The 14,184-nt window shown below is 44.3% G+C and overlaps 1 protein-coding gene across 17 annotated transcripts in view; it reads right to left on the reverse strand.

Annotated features, from left to right (window-relative positions):
• The window catches only part of BLTP1 (bridge-like lipid transfer protein family member 1), a 250,134-nt gene extending 238,490 nt beyond the window's left edge, over positions 1-11,644 (reverse strand). For 13 of the 17 annotated variants that reach the window (XM_083174415.1, XM_083174421.1, XM_083174431.1 and 10 more), the window contains exons 1-2: positions 11,484-11,644; positions 4,079-4,200 (exon numbers count right to left, since the gene is read on the reverse strand). In XM_083174415.1, the coding sequence (XP_083030541.1) occupies positions 4,079-4,175 (97 nt within the window). In that variant the 5' untranslated portion in view covers positions 4,176-4,200; positions 11,484-11,644. The remainder of the gene's footprint in view (positions 1-4,078; positions 4,201-11,483) is intronic. The other 4 variants (XM_083174432.1, XM_083174430.1, XM_083174427.1 and 1 more) reach the window with 1 other exon arrangement.
• Between the last annotated feature and the right edge of the window lie 2,540 nt (positions 11,645-14,184).

The following is a 14,184-nucleotide window of genomic DNA, read 5'->3' on the forward strand; positions in this document are numbered from 1 at the left end:
AAAGGGCTAACATTGCTGGACTCATTAGAGACTTGAAAATCATCAGCGCCACCTGCACTACGGTTTTTTCTATATATATATATATATATATATATATATATATATATATATATATATATATATATATATATATATATATATATATATATATATATAGATAGAGATAGCAGTTGTGGGTTGGCGCCCCTTTGTGTGATCTTCAATAATTAGATCTATGTAGCCTTTAATCAGAATTCCAAGATATAAGCAAGTAAAGTCCAAAGTTCAATACAAATTTATTAAAATGTCTTTGATTCCACACTACAGTGGTGGTCGAATCAGACCATAAAAAGTTCAGTGGTATAATTCATAACAGCACTTAAAAACGATCCCAACGCGTTTCGTCCCCACACGGGACTTCATCAGGGGTTCGCAAAAAAAGCTTAGGAACAATTTCAACCACTATCTTGGTGGAGGTGTCTTCAAACTGGATGTTTTGAGTACTAGGTCCTTAGGATATCAAAGGTACCATTAGAGTTCCAATACTCCAGATGTACATTCACCTCTTTATTCAGGATCTTGGTGCTTCGGTAATACGATGCGAATGACCTATTCAGTCCGTAAATGAACGGATAATTGCATAACTTAGGGTTTGTGGGTTCAAGGGTGTTTACCCCGATGCTCAATTCACAATTCTCAATTATGTTCACCTTTTAGGGATACTTCTACAGACAGGTCTTTTGAAAAAAACTCTCAATGGGTCGATTAGGGCTGTCTCGATAGCCCTTGTTTGATGGGGCTGTTCCAATAGCCCTTGTCAGATGGATACTCTCCTTAAAGAACCGTTCTAGATCAATAAACTCGAGAAAGAGGAGCATCCAGTATACAGTCAAAAACTGGTCGAGAATATAGGTTACCACTGTCCTTCTGGAGTTGTGTGCTAGTGCATAGGTTCAGTGGGAATGCTTATATATATATATATATATATATATATATATATATATATATATATATATATATATATATATATATATATATATATATATATATATATATTTACATTTCATATACTCTTCTAACAACATTCACATTGCAGCACACGCAAGAGCACGCCAACCAGCCCAGCTTCCCGGCTTCTACTCATCACAGATGTTCTGTGGAGTCGGGAGACAGCGGCAGCCAGGGTGACGAACTGGGGGATCCCGTCTGTGTAGGGGTGGAGCGTGTGCCGGTTCAGGTGGTCAGGACTGAAGGGGGGGGGGGGGGGGTTTGAGTGCTCCAGTCAGGGGGAGTCCAGTTTGCAGCTGCTGGTGGAGAGCAAGCCGCCGGGTGGAGGGAGCAGAGTCCTGTGGTCTCCCGTCCCTCCCGCCGCTGGGGAAAGCTGCCAGGTGACTAAAGGGGTATAGATCCAGCATCATCCCACTCACCCCGCCTCCTGCATCCAGAAAACGCAGGAACTAGGCTGGTGTGGAAGGGGCCAACCCGGGAATGTCCCTGCATGATCCAGGGACCATTTTCCCAGGTAAGTCCTTGCATTTACTGATGTGAAAGGGGTATAGGTAACATGAATGCTGCCAGCACACCAATATAACATCCTAAAGTGCTACAAGACTGCAATACACCTTTACTGGCAATATAAAGATACCGTGCCATTAGCCCAATAATTATTTAGGGTGTAGTCTGCACCAGGGCCTGGCTGAAAGTACAAAACGTGCAAAATGAGAGCCCAATATAGTGGGTGGTGCACACTCTATGTTGTTAACATCACATATCTAGTGTATGGATACACCGTCAGTAAGACTATATAGAATTGAAAGGATCATTTAGAAGTAATTCATTATGGAGTAGTGTGCAATCTGTACATTAGCCGTTTTCTGGATCATTGTGGCCAGTGAATCTAGCACTGTATGGCCAAATTTTAGCATGTACCTAGCTATACGACCCACATATATAATGCTTGGACTGAAAAGATGCATTTGTTATTAATAAATTTCAGTCAAATTCCCACTAGGAATACAAAATGTTATTAGGATGCATTTTAGAAAATGCTTACATATACCAGCAAGTAGCAACTTGACTTACAGATACATTTCCTACCAGCCTTTAAGATTCCTTGCATGTCTCCACAACTTACAATCAAAGATTAGGATCTGAAATAGAGATGAATGATGGAAAGGGTATACACAGCCCAAAGGTGAATGTCCACCATGTAACAGCAGCCTTCTTGCCAGAACGACAGTTTCTGGCATAAACTGGTAAACCATCCTTGCAATCAACTCACTATAAATATTGTGCAGCTTTATCCTGACACATTTCGATAAAAGGAGATATGAAAAATGTACAAAGTCTAGCAATAAAAGTGACTGATATGAAGAATAAAGAAACACACAATAGCACAGCACACAGAAGAACATCAACAAGCATTTAAAATAGAAAATAAAATACAAACTTCAAATTTGGACTTAAGGTATGTTACAGTACTCCCTTCCCTACCCTCTTTGACAAACTCATATGATCTACAGTTTCAGGTCTATCCAGTTTCAAAATAAGGTGAACTGATGCTGAGTGGTGACTGCACAGACACAACAAGTACTTGGCAAATAACTAAGGGATGTATTAAGATGTATTAAGCCCGAAGGAGGGATAAACTGGAGATAAAGTGAAAGGACATGGTAGTGGGGGTTATTCTGATTCACTCGGAAAGGCACAATCCAATCTAATGGATAAAACCATGTGCACTGCAGGTGGGGCTGATTTAGCATGTGCAAAGAGAGTTAGATTTAAGTGTTTTATTGTTTCTGTGCAGGGTAAATACTGGCTGCTTTATTTTTACACTGCAATATAGATATCAGTTTGATGTACACCCCCCACTCAAATCTAACTCTTTCTGCACATGTTACATCAGCCCCACCTGCAGTGCACATGGTTTTGTCCATTAGAGAGTGATTGTGCCTTTCCAAGTGAATCAGAATAAACCCCAAAGTACCAGTCAATGAACTGTGTTTGAAAAGGACAGTTGGGAGTCGATTGGCGGGTGCTTTATCTCCTTTCACTTTATCTCCAGTTTATCCTTTCTCCAGGCTTAATACATCTGCCCCTTCATTATTTGTCAAGTACTTGTTGTGTCTGTGCAGTTACCACTCAGCATCAGTTCACCTTCTTTTGAAACTCCAATTTATCTCTTCTTTAGGCTTAATACATCTGCCCCCAATACTGCTTTCCCACTGCAAAACCTGCGTTGACCCTGTTTTTTAAACGTTTCTTTAACGGGTCAGAGCAAGCTTTTGTACCTTTCACATTGAACTCGTTAAGAAAAGGTACAAAAAATGGTAATTCACCACTAATATACCACCCATTCCCTGGTACCTGGCCTGCGCCACCCCCCTCCTCTGGTACTAGGCAGTGCATTCCCCGCTAACCCCCTCCCCTGGCAGCGGGGTCCGTTAGGTGAATGGGCAGTGTGCGGCAGGGTCCAATAGGTGAATGGTAATTCAGCTGCAGGATCCCTGCGGCGGATGGGAACTAGTAGCACTTTTTCCTCTGCATGCAACTGCGCGGTCTGCTGCGAATCAGCGGGGGGGGGGGATGCCTGCGTTCACTGGGGATCGTCCAGCATTTCTATGGGCGGTGCGGGCACACTAATGCAACACTAAGTGTCAACCCCGGAACGCCCCCCGCCTGTCAGTCAGGCAGCGTGGTCACGTTGTGCTTGGCAAAAATTTGCAGCTGAATTCAGCCAATCAGCGTATGGCCAGTCTTTTCAAATTCAGCAGCAAATCCCGCCCCTGTCGCCCAGCAAATAGCGCTACAGGCTCACAGCCGCCGCTGCCTGGATCCCCAATGTTGCACATAGGTGGGGTTGGGGGGGGGGTGGATTCTCTCCTCCCTCACACCAGAAAATGCAGGGACTAGGCCGGTGTGAAAGGGGTCAACCTGGGAATGTATCTGCTTGATCCCTGGACTGTATTCCCGGGTAAGTCCCTGCATTTTCTGGTGTGAAAGGGGTATTACTGATCATTACCACTACTGTAAAACACTGCAGCCAGTGACTTTTTTGGAATACAGGAATCAAAACTCAACTTTAAAAATTGCAACTTACCAACAAGCAGCCATACTACATTGGAGTTATGTTCAGTGAGATATCCTTCCAGCTCAGTAATAGATGGGACAATGCTATCATTATTCTTATGCTCCATTTCTAGCAGCCTTTTGACTCACTGCCTGTAACAAGATAACAGATTTACCAATAAATACTTTATTTACAATCCATATAATGCTATTTTATATATAGAACTTTTCCCCTAATAGGACTCAAAGCGCTTTACAGCACAAAAATAGGATTTTAATACCTACCGGTAAATCCTTTTCACAGAGTTCATATGGGATAATGAGGTCTCATTACATTGGGGAATAGAGGTCATCCGACAGGAGACATGCACTTACATTTCTTCAACCAGGGTGTGCTGGCTCCTCCCCTCTATCTCCCCTTACTAGCCAGTTAAGAAACTGTGCCCGAAGGAAGGATAACGTATGCGAGGTAGGACTTAACATGAAGAAATGATGTGGTGAGATTCGCACCAGCACACCACAAAAACACTCAACTACATTTAGTTAACCCCGTTATTGTGCCATATAACACAATAACTTTCAAAATCACCAAGTGATTCGTAGGGAGCAAAGGGTCACCAAAACTCAGACGCTCCAACTCAGGTCAACGGACCTGTAAGGTACCACAGAGTACTAAAGCCACTGTCTCGCAAACTGCAAGAACAGATGGAACAAGATCACAGTAATTGCAATCAGAACACCGCACTGAGGCGGGCGGGATGAAAATCCTATTTTCACTATAATTCATATGGGATATTGAGGTCTCATTACATTGGGGAGGTCCCAAAGCTTCCAGAAAGGGCGGGTATGTGCGGAGCCTGTTGCAACACCACTTGCCCAAACTGGGTATCATCCTTGGTCAGTGTCAAACTTATAAAATTTGACAAAGGTATGTTGACCTGACCAAGTGGCAGCTCAGCAAAGCTGCAATGCTGAAACAACCTGAGCAGCTGCTCAGGATGCACCCACCGCTCTTGTGGAGTGAGCTCTCAGAAGCCAGTACCGGCAATTGTGCTGCCACATAAGCCTGATGTATGGTGGAGCGGATCCACCTAGTAATAGATTGCTTGGAGGCCGGGCATCCTTTCTTTTGTGTATCATAAAGCACAAAAAGACACTCTGTCATACGAACACGTGCAGTCTTCTTGACGTAAACCTGCAGAGCTCTAACCACATCCAAGGATTCTGGTATATCCTGATCTCCTAAGCTGGAAGGTACCACAATCGGCTGGTTCATATGGAACACTGATACCACTTTCGGCAGGAACTGTTGCCTTGTCCTAAGCTATGCCCTATCCTGATGAAAAATCAGATATGGCTCTTGCAGGAAAGAGAGCTCAGTTCAGACACCCTTCTGGCCGAAGCCAGAGCTAACAACGTCACCGTCTTCCAGGTGAGGCGTTTCAATTCTGTAGCATCCAATGGTTCAAACCATGATTTCAGGTAGGCAAGAACCACATCTAGGTTCCAAGGTGCCGTTGGAGGCACAAACGGAGGCTGTATATGTAGAATACCTTGTAAGGACGTCTGGACTTCTGGAAAGGCAGCCATCTTCTTCTGAAAGAAGATAGAAAGGGCTGACACTTGAACTTTTAAGGACCCCAGGCAGAGGCTCAAGTCTAGGCCCACCTGCAAAAAATGCAGAAACCTTTCCAGTTTGAAGTCTGCTGGTGGAAAATTAATCTTTTCACACCATGCCACATATCTAAGCCAAGCAGGAGGGAGCCGCAGTCCTGTGTTCCACTCGAGGCGGAAGCTGCCTGCCTCTCCTCCATATCCCGCCCTTCGCCAACCTGACAGCGCTGGGAGCTGATCACATAGACCATCACTACATCCCCCCTCAGCAGAGAGAAGAAGGTGCCCTCTGCTCCAACCCCACTGGCAGCAGCGCGGAGTGGGGAAGCACCCCCCATTCCCAACAGCAAAAATGTAAGTGGCAGTGGCACTTTTGGGGGCATTGTGTAACGTCAGGTGCACTAATGGTGGCATTAAGTATAGGCAGGATTACTGGGATGATTGATTACATGTAGCAATGTGGCATAACATGTAATGGGCATAACGGTGTGCGGCATAACGTGGAATGGGCATTACAGTGTGCGGCATAACGTGGAATGGGCATTACAGTGTGCGGCATAACGTGGAATGGGCATTACGGTGTGCGGCATGTGTGCTTTAAATGCTAGGGCCACTTTCTGGTCCCAGTCCGGCCCTGGGGACACCTGCACCCTACAACCAAGTCCTCTAGATAGAAGGACTAGTAGTAACAAGCATGTATATATAATACAATTGCTCTCTGCTGTCAGAATCTCTATCTCCCAAGACTGCACAGCTGAGGAGTGATTTCTGGTGCTGAAATGGCGCTCACTGCATGAGAAGAACAGGAAGCAGTGTATAGAAGCACAGAGAGGCTCTGGTCCGGCTCTGAGCTAAGCCCCGCCATCAAATGGTGCCTGGGCTATACTAATATTTAGACTGGCGCCCTGTGTTAATAAATAGTTAACAACATAATCGGAGCATGCCCTGCTGGTCCAGTGGCAGTGGTCCCTGTGAAGGGACACCGCCGCCGCATCTTGCCACACATGAACCGGGGTACCCCACTATGGGGACCCCGGGTAACACTCACCACTCGACGGCTTCAGGCTGAGCCAGGGGTGTGCGCGCTGCAGCGCAATGCCCATGGTAACAAGCACCCTCTCAGGTCAGTAGACCTGCAGCAGGGATCAGTTCGGTACCTTAACAGGCCGGAAACTGTCCCTTCCCCCAGCTTCCCATGAAGCAGGGAAGCTGTGCAGCCCAAACAGCAACCCCCCAAAAATAAATTAAAGTAAAATTGAAGAAAAACTCTGGAGCTTGAGGAGTGTGCATCCTCTCCTGAGGGCACATTTTCTAAAACTGGCTAGTAAGGGGAGGAGCCAGCAGACCCTGGTTGAAGAAATTTATGTGCCTGTCTCCTGTCGGATGACCTCTATTCCCCAATGTAATGAGACCTCAGTATCCCATATGAATGATAGTGAAATAGGTAATAATAATAATTTTAACATAGGTTGCCATTTAACATAAATAAAAATAGAGAACAATGTTTATCCAGAACATAATATTTGTGCATTCTCTTTATATATGGGTTGATGAGTGTTTTTTAGCCACAGTAGTGACTATCTTGGATGAAAGGAAAGTATGAAGAAATTATCTGAACTAGGTTAAACATTTTCCTTCAATAAAGGCATACTTAACAGTTCTGGTACCCACATCCACTCTTTCTAGTGTACAAACACACAACTAAATTGGCTTATATTGAGCTCTCTGGAAAGATTCCCAAACTGTGTGACCTTTGCAGCGGTGCCTCGGGTTGGTGGTCTAGGAACAATTCAAATTAATTATGGTCAATGTAATTGGCAATACCAGAGCTTGTGACTGCTAATCATAACATGTATGGACAAACTGAAGCAAATATTGTCCCTTACCACATAACTGACCATAAGGATGATATATCAATATAATATTTTTTTTCTTAATTTTTCAAGAAGAAGCCTTTGGCTTAGGGGTGCAGTGGATAAAATTTGGATACTATAGTGAGCCTTGATTCAAAAAAGTTTGGCAACCACTGGCCTAGCGATTCCACTAGTTAAGAGGTGCGGTTGACCCTAGAGTGCAATTTCAAGATATCCTACATGGAAGGGGAGCTTTTACCAAGTGGAGTGTACATGAAATGTGATCACCAATCTTAAGGTGCCCATACACTGAGGCGATTTGGTCTGATTTTTGACGATTGTGACCAATCGGCCCGTTAAATCGGACCAAATCGCCTCTCCCTGACATGCAGTCGGGTCCGATGTGCATCGGACGCGACTAGGTGGACGGACCGGCTGGCCGTCAGACCACCCGTTCTGGGGCGAGAAGCAGGGATGCATGCGATCCATCACAACGGATGCAGGGGTATCGGGTGTCTGAACACTGCTACGAGACGTCGCAGCAGTGTATGGGGACCTTAAGGGGTGTAATCAATCTTGGAAAAAGATTTCAGCAAGCGAAATAAATAGCGGTCAAAAATGTGCCTATCGGTATTCAATCAGGGGTGGTTTCACTCTTTTTTGAGTACATTTTCGCCAATGCCATTTTACTAATTTCATTTCATGAATTGACATGTTCGAAAACAGCTGCAAATTCATCAAAACCACATGAATGTGCGTCAATTTTGCCGATTTATGTGATTTTCGATGATGCTGGATTTTTCGCCAGGCTACTTTTTTGTGTCACATAGACCCAAAGAATAATGAAGGGGGGATACTGCGATATCCAGATGCACACATATCAGGCAAGTCTAATAGTATGGTTATCCCAAGCTTTCTATCACACCAATGGCAGATTATTGAATTTACCATCTCTTCATAGGTATTCCACAAGTCAAGCATAATACATAAATAGCAAAAAGAACCAAATACTACATAAACAAGCATTTATGGATGGTCTTATCAACAGGATGTCCCAAAGGAATCGGTACATCTCTCAGAATGAACTTAGGTCTACAGTCATTAGGTCGACCCTACTAGGTCAAACGGCAGGAAGGTCGAACTGATTTAAGGTCAACATGGGGCAAGGTCGACATGACTTAAGGTCGAATTTGCATAAAGGTCGACATGAGGAAGGTCGACATGGGTTTTTTAATGTTTTTTATCCGAATGTCGACACAGTCGACATGGACACAGTTGGCAATGAGAATCGGACCCTCGCATCGCTCGCAATGCTTCGGGCACGGTGGCTCGCTTCGCTCGCCACAGCTTTAATAACCTCCTCCACGCCCTAGTGGATGGTAGGGCATGAAATACCGCCTGTCGGCACATGTCGGATCAAAAAACAGTGAAAAACCCCATGTCGACCTTATGACCAGTCGACCTTCCTCATGTCGACCTTTATGCAAATTCGACCTTAAGTCATGTCGACCTTGGCCCATGTCGACCTTAAGTCAGGTCGACCTTCCTGCCAGTCGACCTAGTGGGGTCGACCTAATGACTGTAGACCTAAGTTCATTCTAATAGATGACCGCTTCCCGTCCCAAAGCAATCCTTGCAGTTAGGGAAGAAGTGCCTATTATAAAGCTGCTCTAGCTCTCTTTTGCACAATTCACTTCTTCCACTTTGCTCAGTGTATTCGTATGTAAATTTTTCAAAAACAGCCATTAAATAAAAACAGCTTTTCTACAAGGACCAGAAAATAGCTTTCCATGCACATATTGTAGCTCATGATTTAGGTTTAACTTTCTGATTCCTGGAACACATCTTAGGTTGAAAATAACTCCATATCATAATACATTAAAACGCGGCAAGTCAGTTGTTTTATCCTGTAAGAAACCACACACACACACACACACACACACTTTTATATTATATTGAAAGGCTTTTCTCAATAAATGTGGTGTCCCCTTACGAAGAATAAATACAATGTCAGACTGTTGTGAATTAAGTAAAGAGGTCCCATATACACATAGCGTCCTTACATGTTAATCAGCCCTTCTAGTCACGTCAGTCATGGCGTGGCTGAGTAGCATCAAGCATCTTTGCATGTGATTTTGTTCTGTAAACTCTGTTTTATTTGCAAAATTGTGTCAATGGAACACAACAAGCAGCTTCTGCTGATTAAAATGATACAGGTTGAGTATCTCTTATCCGAAATGCTCTGGAACACAAGCATTTTGGATAAGGGTTTTTTCTGGATTTTGGAATATTAATTTTTTCCATACTTACCTGGTCCCCTGGTGGTGCCCCGATGGTCCTCCAATGTCTACGGTGTTCTCCAGCATCCACGGCGGCCTTTAGGATCCTCTTCAGCGGAATCTCCGGTCCCAGGGGTGCATTGCGTGAGTGCATGGGAGCGCTGTTGACGTCACCGGCGCACCTGCGCAATGCACCCCTGGGACCGGAGATGCCGCTGAAGAGGATTTTGAAGGTCATCGGGGGACGTAAGGATGAAAAAAAGGGGCAGGGGGATGCATTGTAACAGAACAAGTTACATGCAAAGTGCACAGTGCTACCAAGTCACATGGAGCTTTCGTGTTATGTGTATTGGAGCTCGTAGCACGCGGAGGATTAATGTATGTGGACAGATATGTACAGTACTGTAAGTGCACTCTACACATTTTTTAGGGCAGTGTGTTGACCACGGGGAGGGCACATTTTTCAGTCAGGAAGGCACATAAAAAAAAAAATATATATATATATATATATATATACACACACACACACACACACACACACACACACACAAAAACTGACTACCTATACTAAACTGGCTGTGGTAATGTCACACATTGGAATGCCCATTTTACACATAATGCCAAACACTGGGATGCCCATTATACATAATAATGCCACACACTGTGATGCCTATTATACATAATGCCACACACTGTGATGCCTGTTATACATAATGCCACACACTGTGATGTCCATTACACATTATGCCATGACTGGGCAATTTTTTTTTTTTTAATTAGGGAGAATATGGACAGTGCGCAACAAAAAGTTACACCATAATGCCTATTACACGACACACTATTATACAACATGGCATCATTCCCATTACATGTTATGCCAGAGCTCAACAAACTTATTAAAAATAAGGTTATTAAGGACAGTGCGCGCTGTAAGTGCGCACCAAAAACTTACACCGCAATGCCTCACGCACCCATTACATAGTATATTACATGCCCATAACATATTATGCCACACACTCTAATGTCCATTACACTTTATACCAAACACCATAATGCCCATTACACGTTATCCCAAGCACTAGGTAATGCCCATTACATATACCACACAGCTTAATGGCTAGTACATATTATGCCATATAAGTGCTGCCTATATACATGTTAATTGCCAGGGCCTTCAGAACCTTTTGGGGGACACCAGTAAAACCCCAGATTATCAACACTTTTGGAGGGAGTGAACACCAATGCCCCTACCACCCAACATGACAAAAGCTTTTGGGGGGATGCACCAATGATCCCCCATAATGTCAATACTTTTTGGGGTGCATATCAATATGTTTTGGGGTGCTTACACGCAAAAACACTACAACCCCATATGCCAAACATGTCAGTACTTTGAGGAGCACCTATAAACACATGTACGTCAGACCAATAACTACTTTGGAGGTGACATCTGTGACACCACCAAATTAGGGGTCTGCAGTAAGTTCTAAAGGTCCAGTTACCCCAGACCCCAGTGCCAGAGTGAGGGACTGCAGCAAGCCGTAGGAGCCGACTCCTGTCGGTGTGCCTGCTGACAGCCGGGGCCCTGAATTCTCCTCGTCCACCTTATTGTTATTATTCTCCCTGTCCCAGGCGTCCCCTCGGCCACCAGGGGCAACGGAGACTCCCAGTTGAGCCAGCTGCCGCTCACCTGCTGTGGAACCAGTCCTTGCAGATGTCGCACTCGATCATGAACCGGCTGACATCGTACGGCTGCCGGCAGACACAGTAGAGGGGAGCCGCTCCGGTCATCTTTAAAATCCACTCTCCAGCCCAAACATAATACAAACAGCACGGAGCCGAGCTGACCAGTGCGCAGGCGCCGAAACCCCCACACTCTGCCCAAGCTCCTGCCTTCTGATTGGCTGCAGCATCGGATGGGGCGCAGGCTACGGAGCCTGTAATAGGGGAGTGTCCACACGCTGCCGCCGGCTATAATCTGTGCAGGGCGCAGGGCGGCCAAAGTTAATTCTCAGAGCGGCTATTAACTGTGCAGGGCGCAGGGCGGCTTAAAAAGGGCAGGGCGGAATTCGCTGGCTTGTAAAGGGGCAGGGCGCAGCGCCCTCAGCCTAGTGGGAGCCGGGAGCAGTACTGTATGTCAGTATACTATCCATTGGGATTAAGCGTGGGTGCGAGAAAACTATCCACACTGACCACCAAAGTAATCTCTACAAATGACATCCATTTTGATAATCTACTAATTCTTCCTGTAAATTTTACATTGAGTGGATGCAGCTACTACACGCTTGTGACAAGTTATTTCTAAAATGGTTTTCAGGACTTTAAAAAATAAAATGTAAACTTTGAAAGGAATATGTAATGCTCACACGTGATATTTACTCAAGTCTTTTTAACTTGGGAAAAATAAAGGAATAACCACCTTACACTCTGTACAGAATAAAATCAATTTACCACATTTAAGGTCAAAAACATGTCTGTGCTTGTGATGCATTTATGATCACAAGCTGCAGCACATTCACACAAAATGATTCAGCAACAAAGAAAACAAGTGATAATATAATGGTAGTGTCTTGGGGAACATCATAATTGTATTGTGAACCCTTGTACAAAACATGACCTATTTTTGTGTGTGTTACATTAGTAGGAGAATAAATGATCAAAATAGCGATATATCTAAAAGCTGCGTACACATTGGCAGACATATTGGCGGTTCGATTGAACAGCTGATATATCGATAGACCATCGGCCAGTGTGTGTACAAGCAATATATCCAAGTGGCGTCAGATATATTGCTTTGGCTCTGCAACGCAGCTGATGCACAATATGTCGGCGTATTGTGCTGTGTGTATGGGTGATCCACTGAGCGCCCAAACTGCCACTGAGATTGACAGCTCAGCATGCGCATGCCCACTTGACTGTAAACGTAGATCCTGCCAGCCAAGGGAGTCGCTGCAAAATACACTGTGCATGCAGCATCTAGTCAAATACATTTTGACTGCACAGTAAATTTGGCTGGGAGAATGAGACGCTGCACATCGTTATCGCCCACTGTGTACACACTGGGAGATTTTGACAATCTAGTCAAAATCACCTGGAAGAAATCACTCTGTGTGTGCATGGCTTTAGTCTGATCTAGTCAAAATTGCCTTGCCTGCACAGTCAATCTATGATAAACAATACTGACTTAAGCGGTGTACACAAGGGCAGGCTGCTGAGTGCACTGAACAATTTTGACTGTATGTATTTGCCATAGAACAAAAACACACAGACTGCACATGGTGCAATGTTGCAGATTACTTCATACTCATGCTTTAATTTCTGCTGTTACTACACACTACTGTATAGTACAGTATGTCCCCAAGCCACATTGGATGCCAAAACTGTCTGATCGGAAAGTCATAAAAGAAAAAAAAACACACAAACTCTATTTTTTTAAGGAGACGCTCGCAAAGCTCTTCACACAGTGAGCTCAGCTGCATCAAGTGTGAATGAGCTGATGCCCATGGAAAAGTAGCCATTGTAGCCTAGCTGGTAAGGCTACAGCATACTATGTGCCATGCATCGTGTACGAACCCATTTAGATGCGTTCTAATTTTTCTATTTCACTAAAATTGTTTTTCTTTTTTTTTCACATTAAAATGTTTACATATTTATTTTTTAAGCAAAAAGATAATACCCAGCGCACTATAAGTCCAAAGTCCTTGAATAAAGCAATGTCCAAAAAAAGTCCCACAATGTGTGCCGCTCCACTTTTAGGACAACCGGGAATACTCAGAAGTATGCTTGTGGAAGAGAATGAAATAAAGCGCACCATCAGTAATAAAATCAACACAACTTTACTTATATAATACTGACATACATTGGGGTATGAATGGTATAGCTTGCCATGGAGGAGTAGGGCAGCACTGCAGGAAGGAACCGATAGAACAGCCGTACACGCGGTGATCAGTCGCCGGCAGGACACACTCCAGCAGCCGCTCACTAGGAACTTCTCCTCACAATCGATATGGACCAGGGGGACGTCACGGCGTCAGGATCACAGGAAGCCACGCCCAACGCGTTTCGTCACAGGTTCGGACTTTGTCAGGGGGTGTGACTACCGCCTGACATCCACATACTTTTAAACCAGCCGCTTAATTGATAACAGGTGCCGCCAGGCAAACTATCATTCACATATTTAAAAGGAGCACATATCCTATATATTTACAACATACTACAAATAAATAAAGCATATATCATGTACGCTGGTACATATATTTATTTTTTACTTTACCTTTACATCTGTAAGCTGGCATACTCAATATCGGGGTGCAAAAAAAAAATGTTCAGCCAGCCTTATACAAAGTTTGCACGGCTGAGAACGTGCAGGGGCCAGCATACAGTTAAGGTTA

The sequence above is a fragment of the Crinia signifera genome, chromosome 1 (assembly GCF_055691185.1).
Source record: "Crinia signifera chromosome 1, ASM5569118v1, whole genome shotgun sequence".
Classification (NCBI taxonomy): Eukaryota; Metazoa; Chordata; class Amphibia; order Anura; family Myobatrachidae; genus Crinia; species Crinia signifera.